Source organism: Hibiscus syriacus, unplaced genomic scaffold (assembly GCF_006381635.1).
Source record: "Hibiscus syriacus cultivar Baekdansim isolate YM2019G1 unplaced genomic scaffold, ASM638163v2 tig00110325_pilon, whole genome shotgun sequence".
Taxonomy (NCBI): domain Eukaryota; kingdom Viridiplantae; phylum Streptophyta; class Magnoliopsida; order Malvales; family Malvaceae; genus Hibiscus; species Hibiscus syriacus.
Window position 1 is genome coordinate 357,958 of NW_024062683.1, and position 27,931 is coordinate 385,888.

Genomic DNA, 27,931 nt, shown 5'->3' on the forward strand with positions numbered 1-27,931 from the left:
TATTAATATCATTGAAAGTAAAACAAAACGAAGTAGACTCGATAGAAAAATGAGGTAACCACAGACTCAAGTTTCAGAAATTACTTCCATTATTAATTCACGATTACACACCGATGTTTCATCGATTTCGAAAAGTCTAAAATGGGAGAAGTTGATAGATTTCACTTACCGAACCCTATTTACATTTGATGGTCGGTGATTTCTCTCTGTACACCATTTTCCGAACTACTTTGAATCAAATTAAGTACTCATAATATACCAAGAAAAGTGCATCCGAGCAGTCCTTTGGAAGGCTGTTGACGTAGAGGTAGAATCGCAACAAGTCCTCCTTGGAAACAGTTTCATTGTCGACCACATCATCGTTGCAGGTAAGCACCCATAAATCTTCAGAGTTAACTCTTTTCAAGCTTCCACGACAAAAAGGGCAGGACTCCGACTTTGTGTTCCTGTAATTTGGAATGAAAACCATCAAGGACCAAACCTTGAAAACACAAGAGGAATAGAGTGTGGTTTCCGGTTACCAATTCCGGTAGCATTTGATGCACATTGCATGACAACAATTTGGTAAGACCATTTTGGTGCAAGGCTCCAAGCAAATTCCACATTCATCTTCCCTTTCCCAGTCAACATGTCCAAGTCTTTTCTGGCCATAACTATCAATTGTAAATCGCCTTTCCTCATCATCATCCAACTCCCCCAAGCAACCATGGAGCCTTTGAAGAGATGGCAATATAACACCTACAGCTCCGTTAATTGGTGAACGGGATGATGCTAAGGCAAATGAATCATAAAAACAGCAAATTTTAAGCTCATAAAACTATGAAAACAAACACTCATTATATGCTAACCATAAAACTCCCTAATTGTTGCCTTCCTTCCATGAGTAGACATCTCTGATCTCCCATCTGCATATACCTATAGCACATAAGACAGAAACAAAGAAAGGGCGCGTGTAAATACGTACAGAAATATCAGGAACCTTCCTTTAAGAATCGAAATAAGTTGGGGGAAGATGGATGAACCTTGTATACAAGAACGTGGAAGAGGTCTAGATATCCAGGGAGTAGACACATACATGAACTATCCATCCATTGTAGCAAAAACAGGAAGAGAGGGGCCAAGCGGTTGTACACCAATTTCATTTGAAGATAAGCACCACTCTTGGCCCTCGGAATAGCAGCAGCCCTAAAACCCGAATAACACAATCGGTTACTAGAACGAAAACGGAGACATCTAAATGACATTCTAAACCAATCATCCTAGCAGCGCAAATAGGCTAAAGTTAGACCAAAGATTAAAGGCAAAATTCCCCAAGTTTTATTCGTTTTTGAACTAAAACCTTATCATAAACATGCAACATTCATATACCATTAAACAGCAGTAATTTACTTCAGTTCCTATCAGATAAATAATCATCAAAATACCAACAAATCCAGTAATTACTCAGAGAGATTTTAGCTAGTACGAGAATTGTTTAGGCTGACAATTCACAATACCAAAGATTATAAAAATCAATTCGTCGTGATTATGATCACCAAAAGCAGCTAAAGCAACTAAAAAACAGAAACAATAACAAGTCAAAAACCCATTACAGGGATGGAGAAGATAAGGAAATCAGAATACTAAATTCACCAGAAACCTGAAAACCCAGATAAGAAAACTTACATAGAATTTGCATATTGTATATCAGCCTCTAGCATTCTCAAAGAATCCTGATAAGAAGACCTGGACAACTGATAAGACATCATCTCCTTCTCTATCTCTCCGTTAGAAAACAAAAACAGAAACTTCGACAAGGTACAAGAATCTAAACAGATAAAGCAAGTGGCTCTTCCTTTTCTGAAAACCTAACAAAGATTTTCTTTTTTTCTTTTTGAAAAAAAAAAGGGTTTTCTGTTCTTTCTTCGGCTCTCCTTTTGGGATTATAAAGAAGGCGGCTACTGGGAATGAAAAGTAAATATTATACCATTAATTACACACTTGTTCAACAAGAAAAACAAAACCATTGTATATTAATAATTGTTTCAAACTTCAATTTTTCATGGTTTCGAGAAAGAACATCGTTTGTTCTTCCCCTCGATGATGTAATTTGCTTCACCGACTTCCTGTACCTGTAAATAGTTTTTCTGTGATATCTTAAATGAGTGAATTAATCATCATCATTATTATTAGATATTGTTAAGATATTTGAGTTTGATGGGTATAAAATTATTATTTTTTAAATAGATTTGGTATTGACCATGACGGATTTTAATTTGAGATTTGTTTTTTTCCCTGCTGAAATTATCCGAGCAAAGTTCAATCTTTATTACTGTCTTACCCAATTAAAAAGATGATAGTTTCCTTTTCATTTATCAATCAAACTATTGGTATGTTTTTAGGGTAAAGGTATACAAATAATCCTTTAATTATAGGGTATTATTTTGTTTAGTCCTTAGGATGTTAAAAATATTAAATGGTCCCTCAACTATAAGATGTTGCTTATTGAGTCATTCGACTATTAAAAGTTATAAAATAGTCACTTGACTTTTCATATGTTTCAAACTCGTCCGTTTTTGTTAAAAGATTGACGATAGTCTGAACTAGATATTAACATGTTGACTAGGATATGATAATATTTGATCTCATAATTGTTTGAGCCATATTTTATGTATCGATTATACGTTTACTTATACTATTAAGTCAGTGCTTGAAAGATTATATTGTCAAGTCAATGCTTGAAAGCAATGACAGTGCAAATAGACATTATTAAAATATGATTTTATCATATCACAATCAGTAGGTTAATGTCTAGCTCAAACGACAATCAATTTTTTAGCGGAAAATGATAAGTTTGAAACATATGAATAGTCGGGTGATTATTTTATAACTTTTAATAGTTATAGTACTCAATGAAACATCACTCTATAGTCGATGACCATTTGTGTACTTTACCCTTTTTTAATAGTAGTTTGATTAATTCTCCGTTATCTTATGTCTTTAAGAACTTATTGATTGATTTTAAATGATAAAAACGATATTATTTTTTAAAAAGATTTCGAGTTCGAGTAATTTTTTTGTAGAGTGTGTATACATTATTCATGGTTAATAAATATTCTAAATAGATGTTAACTTGTAATCTTCTCGGATTAATTAGAAAATAATTAAATATAATGGAATTTTTTCTCCAAAGTATTTTGTTCGAGTAATATCAAATCGAGGACAAATTGCTTCATTCTGTTTGGTTAAACATTCAACCCAAAATTATTATTTGAAATAAATTTATAATTATTAGTAAAACTTAAATATTAGATAAGTTAAAATTTTAATATCAATAAATTTCAAAACTAAATCAATTGAACAAATTCCTTTGGACTTCAAAAAAATGTGGGATATGCATGGAGAAAATGCACAAAGATTGTTCTACGTACCTCTGGGTTTTATCCTAATAAATCTTTTAGATAAACCAAGTTTGATTTAGACCTCCATTTAATTTCAGGAGCAGATGGGACAGTCATCTGAAAAATTCAAAGTCTTATATATTTTAAATATTTTTTATTGGAAATCTTCTCTCTCGTTGCTTGAAATTTTATAAATTTGTCTCTCCTAATATTTTATAAGTTTTTCCCCTAACATAAAATTATATGTTCGTCTCTGATTATACTTATTCAAAGATTAAGTTTAGACAAAGAGTCTAAATTCGATTAAAAAGTTTAATAATAAATATGTTTCTAATATATGTTTTATTATAAAAATATAATTTTATTTACTTTTAGTGTGGTAAATAGGAATGGTAATGGGTCAAGTTGGGGTTTTTGACCCGCTGACCTAAAAATTAAGCTCTTTCATTAGTATCTGACCCAATTAGAGTTTAAGAGGTTCTTATTCGATCCAAAATCAACTCAATTTTTAGGTTAAAACTCACATCAGAACGATTCAACCAAAATATATATAACTTTTTTATTAGTTAAATTAAATATTTAATTATAAAATAAAAAGAATATTATTGCAATTATCCCTAAATATATAATGAATAATTATCATATTATGTTGGGTTGGGTTAGATCTATTTTTTTCATCTAAAACCTGAATCCTACTAACCCTTAAAAAACAGTCTCAACTAAAACACAAAATTTTAAAATAAAAAATTAATCTGAACATGTTAAGTTTAAACTCGTCGAGTGAAATGATCATCCCTAATAGTAAACTAACAAGTAATACAACCTTTAAACAAGTCTAAATATCTCATTTTTCTTCAAAATTCAAATCGAATTTCATATATTTGACTTAATTTGTTCAAACAATTTCAAATAAAATTTAATAAAATATGCTTTATCAACTAGATTTAGCTTGACTCAATCGAATACTCACACTAATTTCTCCTACCCATGTTTCGCACTTCATTTTAAGTTCAATTTATCCAAATTTAAATCACATACTAACGCGCGCGCGCACACATACATATATATAACTTCAATTTTTATTTTAACAATAAATTAACTCTTTTTACAATTTAATATCTCAACTTTGTATTTTATGCAATTTGGTTATATATATTTTTTAAATTCTTCTTTCTCTTCAATTCCTTCACTCCTTTATATTTGCATCAATATTTTACCCTAAAATACTTTCTTTTAAACAATAAAATTATAAAAATATTTTATAATATTAGATAAGATTTGATTTATTAAATAATATTACAACATAAAAATAATATGAAAAAATACTAATGTATATCTTATATGTTTTGAGAAAGTTATTAAATTAGACCAATTTGCATCATAAACTCATGAATATATATAATTAAATTAGAACTTAAACTTAAAAATCCAATTTTATTCGAATCAAAATTTATAAACTCAACTTGAAAAATTCAAATAAAATTGTGATCTTAAGATAGGGCTCGCCAACTTAGCTAGCTCCAGATTTTTTTATTTGATTCGACCAAATATTCATCTCTATCAAAGACAGAAATAAGATTAAGCATTGTGAATGGTTAAAACTTCACATCCAAGGAATAATTATATGTTAAATATTTAAACTTAAAATTTAAAGTAACAAAAAAATTATTTAATTAATATTTAAATTAAAAATTAAAACATTATTATAGTAAAAAAAATTAGAGGGTTATGTGCCCCTCTCAATCCTCTGATGGTTCCATCTCTATTCAAAGAACAAATTTCATCATTTTTAATAATTCAACATCTCTTTCAAAACCACAACTAATTAAAAAAAAGGAGAGAATAAAACAGGTAAAAACAAACCCCTTAATGACAATAGAATAATATAATAATAGTAAAGCTATATTCTAAACTTTTAATTAAATTAATTAAAAGCAAAAATCCCACTTAAGAGATGTTGCATGGACTCCATCCCCCCTCACCAATCATGCCCACAACCCACCACTCTCTTATTATACTATAAAGTATTTCTTTAGTGGGCATTGGCCATTGGGGCATTTCCTCTTTTACAAACCATTTGGGTTTTTTCTTCTTTGAATGTCCTTTCATTACCCCCACTCCTTGTAAAGTTTAATCATTATATTTTTATAACGTTGGATATCTGATTTATACTATTTTCTTAGTATATTAACAACAAGATGTAATTATTCAAAATCGAGATCTTTAGGGAGAATAATATTTTTTTTATCATTAAGATCAGTTAATAAATTCCATATTTCGTATCTTAAAACATGTTTAATGATAATTTTTGTTCCGATTAATTTGAATTCTTAAAAATTTAAACTTTTATCCTTTATTTAACTTTTAGTAGTAAGGTTCAAGATGGTTCTTAAGTCTTCATCAAAAAATGCTTTGTGCTGTTCCATTAGAAGCCGGAGATTGGAGGAGGAAAATTTTTGCTTTGGTTGGCTAGGGTGGTGAGGCGACTCATTGGTGCTCCACCCCCATTACTAATGCACTTGTGTTAAAAGCTTTGAAATGTTCATGGAGGATATAGATGCCCACTTACCCTATCTTTATGACCTCCAAAATTGAGCTATCGTGGCCTTAATTTAACCCTCCTTTATGTTTTGGAAAAGGAAAATTATGGATAATGTGTTGATTATCGATTCAATAAAAAATTATTAAAAATATTGTTAGAGTCGTGTGATTCAATTTTTTTGATTAAACATGACATTATTAGAAAAAAAAATTACTTAAAATAGAGATTTATGTTGACGAATAAGCCCAATATGGTACCTATAAGTTAAATCCATGTAAAACCATACTTTTCTCTTTGTGTGTTAATGAAGTGTAGGGAACTCGTTTCTGATATATTAAATTTTCTCCTTTTACGCTCTTAATTTTTTTTTCCGAAATAATTTTGTTATGTTATGTTATGTTAGATTTGATTTTTTTTTATTTTATATATTTGTTTTATATTCATTATTTTCATGTTTATACTTTTATAAATATAATATGAATATAATAAAATCTAAAAATTATCCTAAACATATTAATATCTATATGTTACATCGATATACTAGCATATTATTAAATATAATAATCAAACATAAAAATTATTATACTATTAAATAAATATTATCTTGTATTGTTAAAAAAAATTATCATAATCCTTAATTAAAAAAGCAATACATTTAAACAGTAATAAAATTTTATTGATTAAATAAGTAATATAAAGTATTAAATAAAAGACAATTTGGAGAGCGTGGGTACACGCTCCAATGATAAAGAGACAGTCACGTGGGCAGGTCGCCCGAGTTTGAGCTCGAGTTGACAAATGATGTTTTTCTTCAAAACTTTTCCATTTCCTTTTACCGTGTCTAAAATTCTGAGGATCCAAAAGTCTTGTCTGAAATATATTTCAATAAAAAAAAATATTTGTAAGAACAAAAACCTGTCGGGAAATACGTGGAGACTGGATTTTCATTTTCTGATGGATTTTGTTTTTAAAACTTTTTTAAAAATATCCAATAATCGCATATTTTAGTTAAATTCAAGGTCAAATTAATTTTGTTATATATTTTTTTCACAATCCAAAAATATTATTCCGATTCTCTATTTTAATAATCAAATCGAACTATCATTCATAATAAAAAATTTCTAAACTTTACTCATAAATCTTGAATGATATTTTTATTTAAATTTTAGAAGACCTTACTCATAAGAGATTTTGACAAAAGCCTTCTTAAAAATAAATAAAGATAACGATGATCAATCACACGACGTTCGATAAAGATTTATAAAAATCAAACTTATTCTTTTAAAATTATTTTTTCTCTCGTCGTTATGTATACTTTTTATCTAATAATCTTCGTACGATAATGATAATCACAATTAGTAAAAATATAAAAACTTTACTCAAGAATTAAGTTTACTTAACTTTACTCCAAAATTAGTAAAAATATAAATATAAAAAAGAATAAAAAAAGATAATCTCTGTTGAAAATCAATGCACTTTCGATGCATGATTAAAAGTTGAAAAAAATTATTAAATTTTTTAAAAAATGTAGGCATCGAAAATTCAAGCTTGATTTTGTTGATTTTTTGACAATGGTAAAAGTTCAATTTTAGCCATTGAAATTTAGGATATTTATAAACTAGTCCTTAAAGCTTCAACTATAAATACCCTAGCTCATTTAGCTTCAAAATCATCCCAAAGCATTATAGCTTTCTCCCACTAATAGAGAGAATTTAGAGAGTTTATTGAGAGTTGTTTTCTCCTTTTTACCAAAAGAGAATTATCATTGTTTTCTCCTTGGTAGACCGAGAGAGGTTGTAATTCCTATTTTTTCTCATAGTGAAATTCTTCTACTGTTGCCCGTGGTTTTTACCCTATATTATTTAAGGGTTTTTCATGTAAATTTTGTGTCTCTTTTATCTTCAATTTTTATTTTCTCAAATTATCAGTTGCATTTTTGCTCTATCCGATAGCCGTCTTCCGCAATAATTGGTATCAGAGCCAGATTTGAGTATGTAATATCTGCTTATTGTCTTTGTGGTTGCCACCAAAAGGTGGATCCTCCAACATAAGAAAGTAAGAAGGTATTATCCATTCTTTGAAGGTTCCAGAGAACTATTCACGATAGTGAAATAGTCAGAGCTATCCGTAAAAGAAGCTATGACAACGAAATTTGATATTGAAAAATTCAATGGGAGAAATTTCTCATTGTAGAAATTGAAGATGAAGGTCATCCTGAGGAAAGACGGTTGTCTAGCAGCTATTAGTGAAAGGCCGGTGGATTTCACAAATGACAACAAATGGATCGAAATGGACGGGAATGCTATGGCAAACTTTCATCTAGCATTAGCAGATGAAGTATTGTCAAGCATCGAGGAGAAAAAGACATCTAAGGAGATATGTGATCATCTCACCAAACTGTAAGAGGCCACATCGCTGCACAATAAAATTTTCCTTAAGAGAAAATTGTACACTCTCCATATGCCAGAATCTACTTCAGTGACGGAGCACTTAAATACACTGAACACTTTATTTTCTCAGCTTACATCTTTAAGTTGTAAAATAGTAGAACGAGAACTTGTTGAACTTCTACTTCAAAGTCTACCGGATTCGTATGATCAACTCATCATTAACTTGACAAACAGTAATGTCACCAGTCTAGTCTTCGATGACGTTGCAGTTGCTGTTCTACAAGAAGAAAATCGACGCAAGAATAAAGAAGACAAACAAGTAAATCTGCAACAAGCAGAAGCGTTAACAACGATGACAACGATGAGAGGGAGATCAACAGAACGTGGCCAAAGCAGCAGCCACAAACATGGTAGATCGAAGTCGATAAGCAAGAAGAATTTAAAGTGCTACAACTGTGGAAAAAAGGGTCACTTGAAGAAGGATTATTAGAGTCTAAATAAAAACTCCAATCCACAAGGCAATACCGCAAACACTTCAGATGATGGAGATGCTCTATGCTGTGAAGCATCAGCCACCGTAGAAGGCAGAAAAATATTTGCAGATATATGGCTCATTGATTCAGGAGCAAAATATCACATGACCTCAAGAAGAGAATAGTTCCATCATTATGAAACTGTCTTAGGAGGATCTGTGTATAGTTGCAATGATCATGCCTTAGAGATCATTGGCGTGGGAACCATCAAATTGAAGATGTACGATGGAACAATTAAAGTTGTTCGAGATGTGCGACACGTGAAAGGCCTGAAGAAAAATTTATTATCCTACGAATTATTGGATAATAATGCAAGCAATATTGAAACACGGAAATGAATCATGAAGGTGTTCCGTGGAGCGCTTGTGGTGCTGAAAGGCGAAAAGATAAATGCAAATTTGTACATGCTTAAGGGAGAAACTTTACTAAAAGCAGAAGCCTCTGTTGCCTCATGTAGTTCAGATTCTGCAATGCTATGGCATCAAAAACTTGGACACATGTCAGAACAAGGAATGAAAGTCCTTGTGGAGCAAAAGCTACTTCCAGGCTTAACTAAGGTATTATTTTCTTTGTGTGAGCATTGCATAACAAGTAAGCAGCACCGGTTGAAATTCAACACATCAAATTCCAGAGGCAAAAATGTTCTAGAATTGGTTCACTCTGACGTATGGCAAGCATCAGTTACATCCCTAGGCGGAGCAAAATACTTTTTCTCATTTATTGATGACTACTCCGAGAGATGTTGGGTGTACCCTATTAAGAAGAAGTCAGATGTGTTTTCAACTTTCAAAAACTTCAAAGCATGGGTGGAACTTGATTCTGGAAATAAGATCAAGTGTTTCAGAATAGATAATGGAGGAGAATACACAAGTGAAGAATTTGATGACTTTTGAGTGAAAGAATGCATCAAAAGACAGTTCACAGTGGCGAACACTCCTCAACAAAATGGAGTGGCAAAGCGGATGAACAGAACCTTGCTAGAAAGAACAAGAGCAATGTTGAGGGATGCAGGCCTAGAAAAATCATTCTGGGCAGAAGCAGTCAATACCGCCTGTTATTTGGTGAATCGAGCTCCATCAACTGTAATAGAGCTGAAGACACCAATGGAGATGTGGACTGGTAAACCAGTTGATTATTCAAACCTCTATGTATTTGGAAGTGTTGTGTACGTGATGTACAACTCCCAATAAATTTCAAAGTTTGATCCAAAATCCAGGAAATGCAAATTCTTGGGGTATGTTGATGGTGTAAAGGGGTATTGCTTGTGGGATCCCACTGCCTGCAAAGTGATCATCAGCAGGAATGTTATCTTTGTAAAAGATAAACTAAAAAGAAAAGAAGACGATGATAGCACTGAAAAATCAGAGACTACACAGATACATGTGGAAAAGGAGGTTGAACAAGGAGATTCTTCTGAAGCATAACCAGCACATGATGAACAAGAACCATAAAGTTCTGAAGCTCCAACAGCTCGTCAATCATATCGTGTGAGAATACGTCCCAATTGGCACTCAGGTTATGTAATAGAAGATAATATTACATACTGCCTTTTAACAGAGGACGGTGAGCCATCAACATACCAGGAGGCAATAAACAATTCAGATGCTTCATTATGGATGATGGCGATGCAAGAAGAAATTGAAACCCTTCATAAAAATAATACATGGGACCTTGTGCCACTACCACAAGGAAGGAAGCTAATTGGTAACAAATGGGTCTTCAAAATCAAGCGAAATGGTGATGATCAAGTGGAGAGGTATCGTGCAAGACTGGTGGTCAAAGGATATGCTAAAAAAGAAGGTATTGATTTCAATGAAATTTTTTCTCCTGTGGTTCGACTAACAACAGTTCGAGTAGTATTGGCAATGTGTGCTACATTGAATTTACATCTAGAGTAGCTAGATGTTAAAACAACTTTTCTTCATGGAAATCTTGAAGAAGAGATCTACATGTTTCAACCTGAAGGTTTTGAAGAAGAATAAAAGAAGAACTTGGTTTGCATGTTGAACAAATCTCTGTACGGTCTAAAACAGGCGCCGAGGTGTTGGTATTAGAGATTTGATTCCTTCATTATGTGCCTTGGATACAACAGACTTAATGCAGACCCTTGTGCTTATTTCAAGAGGTCTGGTGATAACGATTTTGTTATATTGCTGTTGTATGTGGATGACATATTGGTTGCAGGACCCAACAAAGATCATATTGAAGAATTGAAGGCACAACTGGCTAGGGAATTTAAAATAAAGGACTTGGGATCAGCAAACAAGATTCTAGGGATACAAATTCACCGAGACAGAAGTAATAGGAAGATTTGACTTTCACAAAAGAATTACTTAAAGAAGATATTGTCACGATTCAACATGAAAGATTGTAAGCCAATTTCTACCCCTATTCCTATTAACTTTATATTATCTTCAAGTATGAGTCCTAGCAGTGAAGAAGAGAGGATGGAGATGTCTCGAGTACCGTATGCATCAGCAGTGGGAAGTTTAATGTTCGCTATGATATGCACAAGACCAGACATTGCACAAGCAGTGGGAGTGGTTAGTCGGTACATGGCGAATCTAGGCAAAGAGCATTGGAATACAGTAAAGAGGATCCTGAAATACATCAAAGGGACATCAAATATTGCATTATGTTACGGAGGATCAAACTTACTAATCAATGGGTATGTAGATTCTGACTATGCAAGGGATTTGGATAAAAGCAAATCTGCAACATGATATGTGTTCAAAGTTGCTGATGGAGCTGTAAGCTGGGTTTCTAAGTTGCAGTCAGTTGTGGCTACATCCACAACAGAAGCATAATATGTAGCAGCTACACAAGCCAGTAAAGAAGCAATTTGGTTGAAGATGCTATTGGAGGAGCTTGGGCACAATCAAGAGTATGTCTCTCTATTTTGTGACAATCAAAGCGCCTTGCATCTAGCAAGGAATCCAACATTTCATTCAAGGACAAAGCACATACGAGTTCAGTACCATTTCATTCGTGAAATGGTGGAAGAAGGGATGGTAGATATGCAGAAGATCCATACCAAAGACAACATAGCAGATTTCATGACGAAGGCAATCAATGCTGATAAATTTACTTGGTGTAGATCCTCTTGTGGCCTGTCAGAGACGTAAGCAACATGATGGTACAAGGTAGAAAGAATGGTGTGAAGATATGATTGTTCCAATCAAATCTTCAAGTGTAAGATTGTTGAAAATCAATGCACTTTCGGTGCATGATTGAAAGTTGAAAAAAATTATTAAATTTTTCAAAAATTATAGGCACCGAAAATTCAAGCTTGATTTTGTTGATTTTTTGACAATGGTAAAAGCTCAATTTTAGCCATTGAAATTTAGAGTATTTATAAATTAGTCCTTAAAGCTTCAACTATAAATACCCTAGCTCGTTTAGCTTCAAAATCATCCCAAAGCATTATAGCTTTTTTCCAATACTAGAGAGAATTTAGAGAGTTTCTTGAGAGTTGTTTTGTCCTTTTTATCAAGAGAGAATTATTATTATTTTCTCCTTGGTAGATCGAGAGATGTTATAATTCCTATTTTTTTCATAGTGAAATTCTTCTACCGTTGCCCGTGGGTTTTGCCCTATATTATTTAGGGGGTTTTCACGTAAATTTTGTGCCTATTTTATCTTCAATTTTTATTTTCTCAAATTATCAGTTGTATTTTTACTCTATCCGATAGTCGTCTTCCGCAACAATCTCTCGATACGATAAAAACTTTATTCGAGAATTAAGTTTACTTAAGTCTTAATTCTTTAACCTTCATCGTTAATGATATTTTTATCCAAATTAAAAAAGAGTGGACGATCACATATGATCGTAACTTATATTCTATGATATTGACTATCAACAAGCTCAAAGTTTTTCAAGAAGACAAAGTTTTTCTATTTTTATTCTATAAATGTTTAAAGCTTGATAGGTCGCCTCAAAATATCAATTTTATTATTATTAAAATTTACAAATACTGATAACTTAACTTTCAAAGTACAGAAATATGCTTTAAATTTAGAGGAATATATATTGAGAATCTAAAGGACTTTCTTTCTATTATTCTTCCATTACCGGCTAGTGTTTGAATTATTTTACTTTTTTACTTACAGACAGAACAATTGAAAAGCGTGTGAAAAAAAATAGTCAAATGAGAAGACAAGACTGTACTTTAACAGAAACTTTTTAAAAACTTTCATTTTAATTTATATATATTCAAATAGATATAGATTCTGGTATGGTCCAATGATCATTTTTCATTACTTAATTTTAATTTAATGGAATTAAACATGTCTAATATTAAAATTAATTAACCTAAATTCGATTTAAATTATATTAGATATTGCATTAAAATTCAAGTGTTATTTTTGTTGTTGCGGTGGTCGTAGTTACCTTCACGTTATCTGGTTGAATTTTACGATAATATTTTTAATAGAATTTTATGGTAATATTAATTATTATTTAAAATAATATCTTAAATTATTTGTCAACTAAACTAATATCTAATTAATTAATAATACAGAACAATAATAAATAAATAAAATATAGAAATCTAATTAAATAAACATAAACGGGATAAAAAATTATTTTTTAATTTTATTCTCACTCTAATTTTGATCATTAAAATTTTAATTCTTTTTTATAAATTTTAGATTTACTCCTATTTTACCCACTCAAATGTCAAATCAAAAATAGAATTGTAATATGTCAGTCACATGTGTTGACGTTAACTGTTTTTTACTGCATTCAAATGTCATCCAAGCTATTTACACGTTTTTTTTTCTATTTTCATTTCATTTTCGTTATTAAAAAATGTAAGTTTTACAATTTAATATTTATGTGACATTATCGCTAAAATCATCGCTTTTATATCTTTTAGGTTACTCAAGATATTGACGAACTCGTTTCATTGTCTTCTATCATTTTATCAGTTTAAATTTTCTTAAAATTATTTTAAAATTCGTAAAACTAAGCCTAAAAACCTAAAACTTACAACATCCTAACCTATTTTGATCTATAATTTATACCATCCAATTAATATATAATTTTTAAATTTTAAAAATCAAAATAAGAGTAAATCAAAAGTTTAATCAGTAAATTGAAAATAAGAATGATAAAAAAAGTTGATTGATAAAAATTTGTAATTTACGCATAAGAATAATATATAATAGTTTATTTAAAAAAATGTAAATGCGGAGTGTACAGCGACCGTTAAGTTACCGGCGGCAAGTATTGGATAGTTGAATGGTGTCATCCCTTAAAACCCAACCCAATCCCCCCTTCTTCCCCGTTTCCTCTCACTCGCTTTCGTACTCAAACCACCTGCTTTCTACCTTTTCTAGTCATTGGATCCTCACAACGAAGCCTTTCTCATCACAAGAAAACATATACTACACAATCATGGTGGTCGAAACCGGTTTCTCTTCTCCTCGAACCGATGCCTTTCCTGCCGGCCTCCGTGTTCTCGTCGTCGATGACGATTCTACCTGGTTAAAGATCCTTGAAAAGATGCTCAAAAAGTGTTTTTACGAAGGTCATAACTTCTTTAAATTACCTTGGAACCAGCTTTTACATTAGCAGTAGCTTATAACTTCTTTGTGTTTGTTTTAATGCACCACTGTTCATTTTTTTTTGCTGTGAACTATTCATGTTTTTTATATAGGTTTTTGTTTTTGATTCTATGGACAGGAGATTAAAGCTTTGTTAGTGTGTAGGGATGTTTCGTTCTTCTGTTCTTGGTGTTTTGTGTGTCCATTTAAAGTTGAAAACACATGATTTAATTGAGAGATCAAGGCTATGGATTTTAGTATGTTGCTAGCCCCTATAAATTGTCATAGGAATTTTATTTGTGGTTCATTTATAATCTTGGTTCATGAAATTGGAGTGACTAATTGAAAAGTCTTCTTTTTATATATATCTCTCTCTCTCTGTATATATATGTGTGTGAGTGGTTTTGTTAGTGTTGTTTTGTTTGATATCTTGCTAACATGGAGGATATCAATGGGCTTCTATGTAGTTTACTAATCTTAGTAAAACTAGGAACATACGCCAATGGCTGAGATTATGATTCGGTTGATTGATCAGGAAGTTCGAGCAACTCCGGTCACCGTTTGCTCTGAATTTTTAACTTGATGGATTTTACTGAGAGCTGGGAATGTCTTTGATTATCAGCTTTACTGGTGTTAGTATTTGAACAAGATTAGGTGGATGTATTAACGAGCTTGAATTTAGCCAAATGTACTTATTCGTATTAATGAGCTTGACTTTAGCCAAAACTACTGAAATATGCTTTAAACTTGAAGGGGAAAACGAAAATCCTTGGCTGAAGCTATACTCGAGGTAGATGCGTCCAGGGTCCAACACGCCAGATATTGGCTTGGCTAACTAGTTTACTGTGTTCCTGTTTTTGTATTGCTTAGCCTTTTTTCTCTAGATGCTTTAACGGTGCAACTTCCTTTTAATCTCTCCCACTTTAATCAAAGATTGTCTCCGAATATCGTTGCAGTTAGACTAAAGATGCTTTTAACCTTGATATGGTTGGTCTCGAAAGATTACCAATCTGATGTAGGATTCTTTAGCCTTTTGCCGAACGAAAAATTAAGCATCGAAATGTATTTTCATACAATCCTGACATTCTTTTTTGGTGCTTTTGCTTGTTTCAGTGACTACATGTTGTCTTGCACGAGAAGCCCTGAACTTGCTTCGTGAAAGGAAGAATGGTTATGACATCGTAATCAGTGATGTTAACATGCCCGACATGGATGGGTTTAAACTTCTCGAACACGTTGGACTCGAAATGGATTTACCTGTCATTAGTCAGTTCTCTATTGTAAATGTTGTTTGCTCTGATTTTTCCTTCAAATTTATTAGAAACACCTGCTCACAAGCTCCGTTTGTATGATGTCGCAGTGATGTCTGTTGATGGAGAAACAAGAAGAGTGATGAAAGGTGTTCAGCACGGTGCTTGCGATTACCTTCTTAAACCTATAAGAATGAAAGAGCTTCGGAATATATGGCAGCACGTGTTCAGAAAGAAGATACATGAGGTGAGAGACATTGAAAGTCTGGAAGGCATCGAAAGTATTCATATAACACGAAGTGGCTCCGAGCTGTTCGATGATGGGCATTTCCTTGGTGGAGAAGATACAACCTCTGGAAGGAAAAGAAAAGATGGCGACAACAAACATGACGATAAAGACCTCGGTGATCCCTCATCTACCAAGAAAGCCAGAGTTGTTTGGACGGTAGACCTTCACCAAAAATTCGTCAAAGCAGTAAATCAGATTGGATTTGATAGTAAGTTTGCTTCGAATTCAAATTTTCGGTTTTAAAGGTTAAGCTCTAGATCATCGTCACCGAATTCGAGTAATATCCTGAAGCCTTTTCTGTCAATAATATATCATAACACCTCATTTTAATGTCTGTTTGACAGAAGTAGGACCTAAGAAAATACTCGACCTCATGAATGTACCGTGGCTAACGAGAGAAAATGTTGCCAGCCACTTGCAGGTAAATACCTCCTACTTCTTTGGGTAGAAAAGAGTGTTTTCAAGGAAAAAGAAGCTCGGTTTATTTTACTTTTTTCCGATTATTCGAGATCGACACGACATGACAGAGTTTCTATGTTCTTGAGCTTTTGGAATCAACAACTTTTGATTCCCCAAATTGTTCGTAACTTGCAAACTGGTGAAAGAAAAGAGATGTTAATTGTCCATATATCCAAGACATTGTTTAGATTCTCATCAAGAAAAATTCTCTTGTGCAGAAGTACCGCCTCTATTTGAGTAGGCTGCAGAAGGAACGTGATATAAAGAACTCATTTATCGGAATAAAGCATTCAGATCCATCTTCGAAAGATTCTAATTCCGGTGCTGGTCTCCATAACTCGATGAATGTGATACAAGACAATGTGTCTAATGGCAGCTTTAGTTTTTCAGTGAATAACTCATGTGTCCTGAATGTTGATCTCAAAGGTCATGAAGGTGATGTAAAAGGAATTAGTTCAGGGCCAATGGCAGAATCCAAAGGAACTTTTTCTATCGACATTCCCGATCCTCCTAGAGCCAAGAGTCTGCAGATAAGCTTCGATCATTCACTTGGATCGGTTGATTCGGTTGTAAACTTGGCATCATTCAGTTCTACCGACACAGTGCAGTACTCCTGGAATGAAATTCCTGAGATTCAATTCAAACAAGAGTATGAACCGTTGCAATTAGAAAACAGAACCAACCAACTGCCGCAACCTGGTTTGCAGCATAATTTGCTGACCAAATATCTACAACCTACTGTATCCGTTAGCCCTGGACCTTCCGTAACTGAAAAAACGGCTACCAGTAGCGGATTTGAAGTTAAGCCTATGTGTGACAAGTACAGAAACAATCACATCAAACTTTCAAGTCCAACAGAAGCAGTTGGCGAGAGCCATACGCTAAATGATCAAGTTTTCGAGCCCATTTGCACTACTACATCAAGCATGAAAAGTCAGGACATCATTCCAAACCACCTCACAGAGTCGGAACTTTCACCAAGAAACCTGTACGACGGAGTAGGAGTCGAGAACTTACAACTCTGTTGGCTTCAAGGTGATTGTTATGCCATGGATTCTGGTCTCCAGGGTTTCGACTGTACTGAGTATAACAATCCAACAATGATACCCGAAATGCCAGTTCACTTGTATGATGCACCGAGGTTCGATCACGAGCATCTGTTTGATCCCATGGAATATTACGTAATCGATCAAGGATTGTTTGCGTAACACGGAATCGCATCAATGGTGCAGAAACTGATCCTTCGCTGTTAGAGGTAATATCTGTTGGTAGAGTACTTCCATTTTCATTGGATTGAAATGCCATTTCTCCAATCAATTATGGACTTGAATGTTGAAGCATGTATAATACAAGTGGTGATAAAACGTTGGAACATAATAAATTCTGCAGTTTTCTTACATGGGTTATGCTGATAGATCCAACTTTTCTTGTCCTCTTGTCGTGTTCATGTGTTTTATCATGTTTAAATATTATATTAGGATAAATTACACCCTGACCACTTAATTATGGGGATTTCCGACCATTGAATTTTTAATCTTGTCAATATTACCACTTAACTATTTAAAAGATGTCAATAAAGCCATCAACTGTTTACATTTAACAGAGAGGGTAATGTGACATCTAAAAATTTTGGTATAACTGTACATTTGGTTCATGTTACTTACATATTCTATTAACTTAGTTTTAATTTTTAACAGAATATGTAAGTAATAGAGACTAAATATGTAGTTATATTAATTTTTTTAACTGTTACATCACATTCTCCATCAAATGTTAACTGCTAGTAGCTTGATTAATATTATTTAAATAATTAAGTTGTTCAATTGACAAAATTAAAGGTTGATAGCCATATTAGAATCTCTTCATGATTAAGTGGCAATAGATGTAAATTACCCATCATGTTAATATAAATTAAAAATGCTATTCATATTATGTTCGTAATATTTTTTTATTATTCTATTATTTCTAGAAAAATTCTAGAGTGGTTGTTGTATACCAAAATTCACTATTAATATGATACACTAAAATACACCACTAATTAAATTATATTTATTAAAAATATATTACAAATTTCAATGATCCCTCGATAATCCATCCTTTATAAAAGTTTAGTTTTAATTAAAATTTTATATATAATTTCACTGTCGATTTAAATAACCAACTGTCCATTAAACTAAGACTCAATCGACAACCATTAAATTATTTTAAATATTTGCTAAAATATTTTTTTCACATTAATCTAAACTATGGTGACTTTCAAATTACATATTTAACCACACGTAATTTTATAATTTTTTTTAAAACGACACGAAACAAAAAAATTTATCCAAAATATCACGTATCTTGCAATTTTATCTTACAAATTAATTAATGGTTCCAACACTTATATTTGGCCATTAATGGTTGTTTTAGACAAAAATGATTTGTCCAACCTTCGTTAATAAGCTCATAACCTTTTCTTTTTGTTTTTTCCTCTCCGTATTTTTTTTATCATCTTCATTTTATTCGATTTTTAAAAAGTTTTAAATTGTCATTTTTTTTATTTTTTAATAATTATTTTCATCTCCTAAAATTTTATAAATTTATTCTCTTCTAAAATTTGAAGATTTATCTCCTTGTTCAATTTCACTTTAAAGATCTCAAACCCCAAAAATTCCCCTTTAATTTGTGATCTCTAATTAGTTCGAGTTTGAACTTGAATTTTAAGTAAAAAATCTTATATTATATTTTAAAAAAGAAAACAACATATTAAGATCATTACTAATTTAATTTTAAAAAAATAAATTTTAGAATTGTTTGTGAGTTTTTCGAGCTAGATATCAAATAATTCTTTTTGATTCGTTAAAAGCTCGAATCAAATTTATTTAATTCCTGCAGTGCACCAATTTTTTTTTTGAAAGGAACAACCAATTACAACTCTGAAAATATCTTATAAATAAAACAAAAAAGAAAAACTAGTAACACACACACATATGTTACGAAGGAAATTATAGGTAACATACTTATAAAAGAAATTAATTTAATTCTTGATTTTTATATTAATTTTAAATTTTTAAAATAATTTTATTGTGAAAATGCATATTAGATTTACATTCAAAAAATTAAAAAGAGAATTAACTAAAAATTTTGAGATCTAACCGACAATGATGGTAACAAATATAGCAACTAAGGATGACCGACGACATAAACTTTGACTAGATTAAGAAATTAAATTAATATTTTATATAAATTTAAGGTTAAAATAATATTTATATAGAATTTAAAGATTATATTAAAATTTAACTATTCTCACTAACATAATACAATGATAAAATGAAACAGGCTAAAAAACAGAAGACCAAAATCATTTTTTTAATAACAGTGATTGAAATCAAACAGAGTAGAATATAAAAAAGAACTAGTTTGTTTATTCAATTAACATTTAGTATAAAAAATATTTATTTATTTGTTCCATGCAAAAAATTGTTTCTTTTTATCTTGCAATTAACTAATGCTTCCAAAACTCAGGTTTGGTAATCGTCTTTAATGGCAGTTGTCGTCTTCATCAACGTGATTTCCTAAATATATCCTTCTTTTCAACTTTCATACAAACTCGGACACAGGGTCGTTTTAGTCATAAAAAATGGCACAACCTTCTATATAAGCTCATAAATACCATTCAATGTACCCAGTCGTCAAGTCTTTTTCATTCTCTTGACCTGAGACTATATTTCGAAAACAAATGGACTATTTCATCCTTCAAACCTTTTTTATTTCCCTCGTAGCCCTTTACGTCATCTCTTACCTGCGGAAATGGCTTGCAAGCTCACGGTCAACGACATTAACCCCACCGTCACCGCAAAGTCTCCCTATAATCGGTCACCTTCACCTCCTCACAGACATGCCACATCACACCTTCTCCAAACTCGCCCAGAAACTCGGTCCAATAATCTACCTCCGACTCGGCCAGGTTCCCACCATCGTCGTCTCCTCACCGGAACTCGCTCGACTTGTCCTCAAGACTCACGATCAGGTCTTCTCGAACCGTCCTCGGCTCGTCTCCGCTCAGTACCTATCCTTCAACTGCTCTGACGTCACGTTCTCTCCTTACGGCCCGTATTGGCGCCAAGCTAGAAAAGTCTGCGTCACCGAGCTACTCAGCTCGAAGCGAGTCAGCTCGTTCGAACTCGTCCGAGATCAAGAAGTGAACCGGTTACTAAAGACGTTGTCGACCAAATCAGGATCGGAAGTGAACGTGAGCGAGCTTTTCTTCTCGTTAGCGAACGACATACTTTGTCGGGTGGCGTTTGGGAGGCGGTTCACGGAAGGTGTAGGGTCGTCGGATGAGGGGGAAAAGCGACATCTGGCGGCGGTGTTGACGGAGACGCAGGAGCTGTTCGCGGGGATGAGCGTGGGGGATTTTTTCCCCGAGTGGGAGTGGGTTCAGTCGGTGAGTGGGTACAGGAGGAGATTGACGAAGAATCTGGAGGAGTTGAGGAGAGTTTGTGATGAGATAATAGAGGAGCATTTGAGATGGGGAGGGGATAAAGAGGATTTTGTTGATGTTTTACTGAGAGTGCAGAAACAAGATAACTTGGACGTACCGATCACGGATGATAATCTCAAGGCTCTTGTTCTGGTAAAACCTTCTTCTCTCTACAACTATTTCAATTTGATTTTAATATGGTCATTTTCGTCATTTGATTTGGGCTTAGATTTTTTTTTACTCAAATCTAAAATTTAACTCAACTTTTAAGTAAAAATGTATATCTGGTCGGATATAAATATAAATTTAGTTTCTCTTTTAATAAAATTTAACGTACTAGAGGACGTGAATGATTTAATGAATTCTAACCATTTATTGATCTAATATCATTCCGTACGTTAAGTCATCAGCAGTTTCAAAGGATAAGAAATGAAGTAATAAGGTGGTATAAATTTCAAATTTTCATTCAATTCCCGTTAATTGAATCTGTACAAACTTATTAAGTATTTCTTAAAAAGTTAATTTTATTTAAAAATTTACTTAAAAATGATTTTTTTAAATTGTACGGAACAGGACATGTTTGTTGCAGGAACTGATACAACAGCAGCAACCTTAGAATGGACGATGACAGAGTTAGCCAAGCACCCTGAACTAATGAGGCAAGCGCAACAAGAGGTCCGATCCGCCGCCCATCAAACCGGAAAAGTCGAGGAGAATCATCTTCTAAACCTTCACTTCATCAGATCTGCAATCAAAGAGACGATGAGACTTCATCCGTCGGTACCTTTGTTGGTTCCACGAGAATCCATGGATGAATGCATCCTCAATGGCTACAAAATACCCGCCAAAACTCGGATTCTTATCAACACCTACGCTATAGGAAGAGATCCCCATTCATGGGACCATCCCCTGCAATATAATCCCAAACGATTTGAGGATCCGGACGTCGGTGCCAAGGATCAAGATTTTCGATTCCTACCATTCGGAGGTGGGAGACGAGGTTGCCCCGGTTACACTTTTGGTCTCGCTACTGTCGAGATTGCACTTGCTCGGCTCTTGTTTCATTTTGATTGGGAATTGCCTAGCGGATTTAGCACTGACGATGTCGGCGTTGATGAGATTTTCGGTCTCGCTACAAGGAAACTAACTCCTCTAATACTCGTCCCGACAGTGAAGGAAGAACTATGAGGTAAATTTGGACAAAACTTCGGCCATCCTGTTAAACTGTTTCACTTTATTTGAAGTAAAATAATCAAAGTTATTATGATATCCGAAGTGTCCGGCATTGATTTTCGACGCATATATAACCGAGTTCCAAGTTTTGGTGATGATAACTCGAGCCCGGCAGAGCATCGGTAGTATATTCCATGTTTAAAATATAGAATATGCACAGATGAATATTCCTAGTGAACCATATAACAAGGAAGAAACTGCACCTGAAATCCAAAGAATATGAACAGGGGTGGGGTGGAAGCCTCTCAAACGAGCCCGCAGCCTGAAACTATATACTCTCGACGAGTAAAATTGCGAACCTCACAACACATATCAAAATAACACTATATGTAAGATTTGTAATGCTATTTAATCAATTAAACATCTTCTAAAATTATATAATCAATCAGAAGACCAAATTGAATAAAACACAAAATTAAGAGTCAAAATCGAAAAAAGAGAATATTTGTTATCAAAAGGAGGAATAGAGTTATGCATCTATTCCATTATATTTGAGAACCACGTGGTTCAAATTTAATAAAAATAATCAAAAAATGAAAGAGGCATTGAAAAAAATAGAGATCAAATAAAAAAAACAATTAAAGCATTTAACTAAAGACCAATCTCGGCCTAGTACTTCGACTCCGACATTAAATCTAACAATTAAAAGTAACGAGCGTTTATCTATATCTAACCTGGTAAGGCATTGGCGTTTGCTTTGTGGGGAACGAGCATTGCTTCGCTGCCGGAACCTTTCTTTTCAGCAAGTTCTTCCAAGCGCTTCCATGTTGTTTCGCGTCTCGTTTCAATCGCATCTTCCTTTGATTCTTCTTCCTGAAACTTAACCGAGCATTCCTTGCGCAGCTCCGGGTCAAGATCGTAGAAGATCTTGCGGACATTTAAAGTCAAGCTCTTTACAGCTTGATTCCAGTGATTCCTAGCATTTTTCTCCAAGGCCGGGAAAATAACTGGCAGTATAACCTTGCGGTTTTGAATGATTAAGTTCTGAATGTGATCGTTGTTCCACAAGAAAAAAGCTCGCTCGGCTACCTGGGACGCAAAAGAAGGAAAAAACCAGCAGTTGCATGGAACATTCAGAAGAGGGGAAAAAAACCCGGAAAAGATAATATAAATTCCATGGAAGACCACAACGATAGAACCTAAGTCCCATGAAAAAAATCCGGATCATATTTCAAGTCACACAAAATATTTCCAGCTGAAAGTGTGCTTAACGTCGGCTATAATTGTCAAACCGTTTTATCTACCTAAGTCTCAAAGTGACTTTTCCAGCCGAAAGTATGTTAAAATAAACAATATCACTTAACAGAAACAATAATCCCAGTTTTGCTGGCATAATCTCCAAGGATCTATATTATCGTATCTTACATCCGTTCCAGCATGAGGAAATATTATAAAATGAAAATGGTTCGAAGCCTTGACTCCAATCATATAGAGGAATATGGCAGGTGATACCATATGGATACACCAAGTAGGGCCAAGATATTAGTAAGCCCTAATGCTACACCCTCCCTTTATTGAAGTAATAAGAATTAAAATAAAAGTAGGGCCAACAATTATAACTAACTACAAAATAATTTTCAATCAACCGAAGAACATGTCGTTCTAGTTATAGATATTCACCTTTCCGGAGCTATTCCAACATTGCCAATATGACCATCAAACACCGAAGTACTCAAAAACAGGACCAGCGGATATGAAAAGGATTTGAAGAAACTAAAAGATTTTGTTTTTGGAAACTATTTTAAAGTCCATAAAGCTTGTAATAGTGTTGAGCAAACTATTTGGAAGCTGCAGCTACATTATCATTCCTTTTCACCGCAATACTTATTTGTTAATTTCATCAGTGGAACCTACTGAAATACAATTGAAATCCAAATTTCTGGCAATTATTCAACCATTTCTGAGTCTGCAAAATAGCATAATCTGTCTAAACAGTGGGATACAAATTTGATACGTCGGCAATACACGTGCAAAATGGGATGAATGTTAAATAAAGCCTGACTTCGTGAATTCAAACTGTATGACGAATAGTCAAGTTTTGATCTTTTCTAACATCATTAAACAACCACTATCGAACCGATCACAATAAGTAACTGCAAAGTATCCCTTTAACATTTACTTTACTGATCCTAGCATTACACATTCTTGGGAAAAAATGAGAGCATTTCAAGCAAATAGTAATGAAAACAAAGTTGATCGATATTAAAATTTTACAAGGGACTAGACTTGAATTTGAATACCAACTGCCTGCCAGAGTACAAATTGATGTGTTCGAAAAAGATCCTAGAAATCTTCGCAATATGGGAGGACAGAAAAGAGAGGCATTGAAGACAGTGGTAGTTAGGAGTAAAACAATCAGAAAAATGGTCTAATCGATGCCACAAACTATACATACAGAATGAATCCACATTATGCCATCTATGATGCATTCAATAGTAAGTAAAACAATAAGATCTCCAAAGTCCGATATATGAATAAGCAAATCTAGAATATCATCATGTCAAACTGAAAATTGTTTTAAAAAAATGTCTTCTACGTCTAAACAGAAACGCAAAGCATAATACAAAATTTTAAGGAACTTCTTACCTGAAAGTGCAGAGAGTTCAAACAACAAGCAATTCGGCGAAATAATGGTACCACGCAGCGCTGGAATTCTGGTGGCTGAGTTGCTTCTAAAACTTCCTCCAATTCATTTAGGAACATGACTTCCTTTGCACTGTTGGTGATGGGCCAATACTTTAATAACCCTCGAATGACGGTATCAACAAGCTTGCAGTCTTTCTCCACAAACTGAGTAATGCAATAAGATAACTGTTGATGATACATTGCTAAGCATTTTGGCTTATGCAAGGGAATTAGCGCCCGGACAAGGAACACTTTATGATCTTCTTTCAGCGGCAGCGCAAACCCATTAATAATACTCCCCAATATTTCTAGAAGTTCAGCAATTCCATTACGTTTCTCAGTCTCAAAAATAAAACGGAAAAAGATGTTGTTTATAGCTTTCCTAATGAACGGTCGGTGCACCATGAATTTTCCATAGATACGATGAAGAATTGTTTTCAAATTTTCCCTTTCTCTAGGATCTTCAGAATCAAATAAGTCAAGCAACCGGATAATGAAAGAGTGATCAACATATCTTTTTGCCAATTTTGTACCAGTCTCAGGTGAGGCTATGAACCTCAAAAGAAACTCGTATACAATTTGCAAGTGTGGCCAAGCAGGATCCATTGAAGGTTCCTCCTCTTCCAGATCAATTCCTTCTACAACTTTATTCTCACATGGTTGAGGATTAAGGCTCCTAAATAAGTTTGTTGATTCCATTTTAACAATTTCATGCAGAACGGTCTCTGAAAATTTCCCATTCGCTGAGGTCACATAATCGACAAGCTCTAACAGCATCTGTTGCTTGATCTCCTTCTCTTTGAGGTTCTTGGTGGGGTCATTGAAATCAAATACAGCACAACACAAGTGAATCTTTTTTATGAATAAGTTCTGCTTCTCTGAAGCCGGAACATCTTTGAAAGCAGGCAATGCTTCATAGAACACATTAGTCTCACCGGCCTTCATATTGGAACTTTTCCATCCAACATCAGCAGAAGAATTAGGCACCGGAGAATACGAAACACTCAAATTTCCTGACTTGTCAGTTCCTAAATCACTGCTCCTCGAGCCACCGTAAACGCTAGAATAAGTAGCATGGTTTCCACCATGTTCACGACTCTCCGAAGTCTTCGATGACTTCCGGAGAAGCTTACTTAAAATATGTTTGAACATGATTCACTCCCCCTTAATGCCACAATGCCGATTCACACCAATTACTCGATAGTTGGTACCAGTCAAGCTAATCAAAAATCAAAATCCATGAAATACCAAAACCCGAAATCCCCTAACATAAGAAAAATCAAACCCAAGCAGCTAAAACAACAGAACCAAACCCAATTTCCAGATATTTTTCAAATCCAACCACCTAAAACAGAGACCCTTTCTTCATCTTCAAGCCTCGTGTATGAAATTCAGCCCAAACATTGCAAATATTCGAATTTCCAGGCTTAAAGAGAAAAAACAAGTAAGTACAAATCCACCCAAAACAAGAAAGGATCAGCACAACCTTCTCTGTTCTTCTTCCACCAAGGAAATCAAAAATGGAAAATAATAAATTAAGTGAATTCCAGGATATTCCATAATACAATTTATCTATAAGATGAATTGAAACAACAAAATAACTCTATCCAATTAAAGAAAACAATGCAGTATAATCCGCAGTCAACTAATTGTTTTGCATGTAGAACAATGTTCAAGTGTTCTAGTGCTTGATTACGAGAATTGGCTCTCACATCTTGTCTGAGATGAAAATTTTAATTTTGATTAAAATATTTATGTTGATTTATTACCTTTTGCACCGTATTTGTTAGGTGGGGGTTGTCAGCCATATGGAGGCAGGGTTTAACCGTCAAGTATGGGGACTACACCCGAAGGATTGGTATTGATGGTACTGCTGAAGCCATCAGAGAAGCAATTAAATCTGCTTTTAGATGGAGAACTAAGCGTGCGTTTTGGTCGGAGGATGAAGAGCATATAGTTCGAAGTCTCGACAAGGAAACGTTGGAAAATAGACTGTTGCATAACCTTCTCGTGGTAATCTACTGCCTTAATCGCTACAATGGACGAACAGTCCCCTGAGGTTAACACGACTCTTCAAAAATTCGTATACCCGAAAACTGGAGTGAAATTGGTGGTATTGCTCTTCTCTCAACTCAAACAACACTCAAAATAGATGAGTGTTTCAAAGCAAATGTTTGCTTGGGATATCTCAAAATGAATGAAATTGCTCATTATTTATAGGTTAAATAGTGAGAGCAAAATCGTCATTTCTAATATTAGTGGAATAACTTAATTTGAGCATATTTCCAATGCTAGTGGGATAAATTTGAGCATTATCAACAGGAAATGCCTCTAGGAAATTATACACTCCATCTTGATGAAGGTAAGATTGAAACCACTCTGATCCGTACAATGCGAAAGCCTTAATAATGCATAGTTGGCCACTCACTAATTGGTTGTCAATTTATATGAAAGAGTTGTCTCCTTACGCTTAGTAATGCAGAAACTTTAAGCCAGCACCTTCAGGTTGCTATTAAAAATACTTGCATGCATTTTTTTCACTGGTAGAAGATAATAACAATGCGACTTTTTTTCTTTCAAATACCTTCAATCAGGTTTGGCAGTAAAAGTGTACATCTAGGATGAGTTAGATCATATACCAGTCCACACAGAGGAAAAGACTTTTTACACAGAAGATGATTATCGTGAATACCTAGTCCGTCGGGGCTACACAAGTCTCAGGGAGATCGATGGATACAGAAACATCGACAATATGGATGACCTTCAAACTAATGCTATATATGCTGGTGTGAGCTGAAATCTGGTGCATTCCTTGCGCAAGTGGAGTGCTCTCGGAGGTCTAAAACGAAGTCACCTTGCCTTGGCAAAAGTGTGCATGCGGGATTCTTAGATTTGTTCATATGGAGTGTTTTCTTAGGTATTCACTCCAGGACGGTATCTGTTCATATGGCATGGGCATCTTTTTTGTACATTTGCTTGTGGGCTGAAAACAATGTATTTTGTAGCAAGGTTTTCAAATGGGGTCATTTTTTGTTTTTTGAGTATCTGGAACTCCAGTTTTTGAGAATTTAACTTTTAGTCATACTCCTCAAGTTTCTGCAGTGGATCGCAACCGAGCTGTGGTTTGCGAATGGGACATTTTATTTGGTTAAACATTCTTTCTGAAGCAGGAGATACAAGGACAGGGCGAGACCCGAAATGAATGAAGATAATAGGAC

At 33.8% G+C, this 27,931-nt stretch overlaps 4 protein-coding genes across 7 annotated transcripts; 2 read left to right on the forward strand and 2 right to left on the reverse strand.

Moving 5' to 3' along the window:
- Positions 1-112: 112 nt before the first annotated feature.
- On the reverse strand, positions 113-27,367 carry LOC120117995 (E3 ubiquitin-protein ligase AIRP2-like). The gene is made up of 7 exons (XM_039138149.1): positions 27,361-27,367; positions 18,565-18,569; positions 1,666-1,787; positions 1,023-1,185; positions 849-915; positions 522-738; positions 113-446 (listed from the first exon to the last, which is right to left on the reverse strand). The coding sequence occupies exons 3-7, from the start codon at positions 1,746-1,748 to the stop codon at positions 236-238; spliced, it is 741 nt and encodes a 246-aa protein (XP_038994080.1). The 5' UTR covers positions 1,749-1,787; positions 18,565-18,569; positions 27,361-27,367; the 3' UTR covers positions 113-235.
- Positions 14,116-17,787, forward strand: LOC120117992 (two-component response regulator ARR11-like). 4 transcript variants are annotated; one of them, XM_039138144.1, is made up of 6 exons: positions 14,163-14,183; positions 14,215-14,376; positions 15,506-15,658; positions 15,753-16,139; positions 16,276-16,352; positions 16,609-17,787. In XM_039138144.1, the coding sequence occupies exons 2-6, from the start codon at positions 14,244-14,246 to the stop codon at positions 17,596-17,598; spliced, it is 1,740 nt and encodes a 579-aa protein (XP_038994075.1). In that variant the 5' UTR covers positions 14,163-14,183; positions 14,215-14,243; the 3' UTR covers positions 17,599-17,787. The 4 variants fall into 4 exon arrangements, with proteins under 4 accessions (XP_038994076.1, XP_038994073.1, XP_038994075.1 ...); XM_039138142.1 differs by having other exon boundaries at positions 14,119-14,376; XM_039138145.1 differs by lacking the exon at positions 15,506-15,658 and having other exon boundaries at positions 14,116-14,376.
- Positions 20,075-22,091, forward strand: LOC120117994 (tryptamine 5-hydroxylase-like). The gene is made up of 2 exons (XM_039138148.1): positions 20,075-21,008; positions 21,429-22,091. The coding sequence occupies exons 1-2, from the start codon at positions 20,112-20,114 to the stop codon at positions 22,041-22,043; spliced, it is 1,512 nt and encodes a 503-aa protein (XP_038994079.1). The 5' UTR covers positions 20,075-20,111; the 3' UTR covers positions 22,044-22,091.
- On the reverse strand, positions 22,732-26,009 carry LOC120117993 (serine/threonine protein phosphatase 2A 57 kDa regulatory subunit B' theta isoform-like). The gene is made up of 2 exons (XM_039138147.1): positions 24,675-26,009; positions 22,732-23,117 (listed from the first exon to the last, which is right to left on the reverse strand). The coding sequence occupies exons 1-2, from the start codon at positions 25,863-25,865 to the stop codon at positions 22,758-22,760; spliced, it is 1,551 nt and encodes a 516-aa protein (XP_038994078.1). The 5' UTR covers positions 25,866-26,009; the 3' UTR covers positions 22,732-22,757.
- Positions 27,368-27,931: the final 564 nt, after the last annotated feature.

Excerpts from the sequence above, each read along its gene's own strand:
- LOC120117995 (XM_039138149.1), bottom strand. The coding sequence starts at position 1,748 with ATGATGTCTTATCAGTTGTCCAGGTCTTCTTATCAGGATTCTTTGAGA. Across the intron at positions 1,186-1,665 it reads ATACAATATGCAAATTCTAT|GGCTGCTGCTATTCCGAGGG; the intron begins GTAAGTTTTCTT and ends TTCGGGTTTTAG. Across the intron at positions 447-521 it reads ATCAAATGCTACCGGAATTG|GAACACAAAGTCGGAGTCCT; the intron begins GTAACCGGAAAC and ends TCCAAATTACAG.
- LOC120117992 (XM_039138142.1), top strand. The coding sequence starts at position 14,244 with ATGGTGGTCGAAACCGGTTTCTCTTCTCCTCGAACCGATGCCTTTCCT. Across the intron at positions 15,659-15,752 it reads AATGGATTTACCTGTCATTA|TGATGTCTGTTGATGGAGAA; the intron begins GTCAGTTCTCTA and ends ATGATGTCGCAG. Across the intron at positions 16,353-16,608 it reads ATGTTGCCAGCCACTTGCAG|AAGTACCGCCTCTATTTGAG; the intron begins GTAAATACCTCC and ends TCTCTTGTGCAG.
- LOC120117994 (XM_039138148.1), top strand. The coding sequence starts at position 20,112 with ATGGACTATTTCATCCTTCAAACCTTTTTTATTTCCCTCGTAGCCCTT. Across the intron at positions 21,009-21,428 it reads ATCTCAAGGCTCTTGTTCTG|GACATGTTTGTTGCAGGAAC; the intron begins GTAAAACCTTCT and ends TGTACGGAACAG.
- LOC120117993 (XM_039138147.1), bottom strand. The coding sequence starts at position 25,865 with ATGTTCAAACATATTTTAAGTAAGCTTCTCCGGAAGTCATCGAAGACT. Across the intron at positions 23,118-24,674 it reads TGAACTCTCTGCACTTTCAG|GTAGCCGAGCGAGCTTTTTT; the intron begins GTAAGAAGTTCC and ends TTTGCGTCCCAG.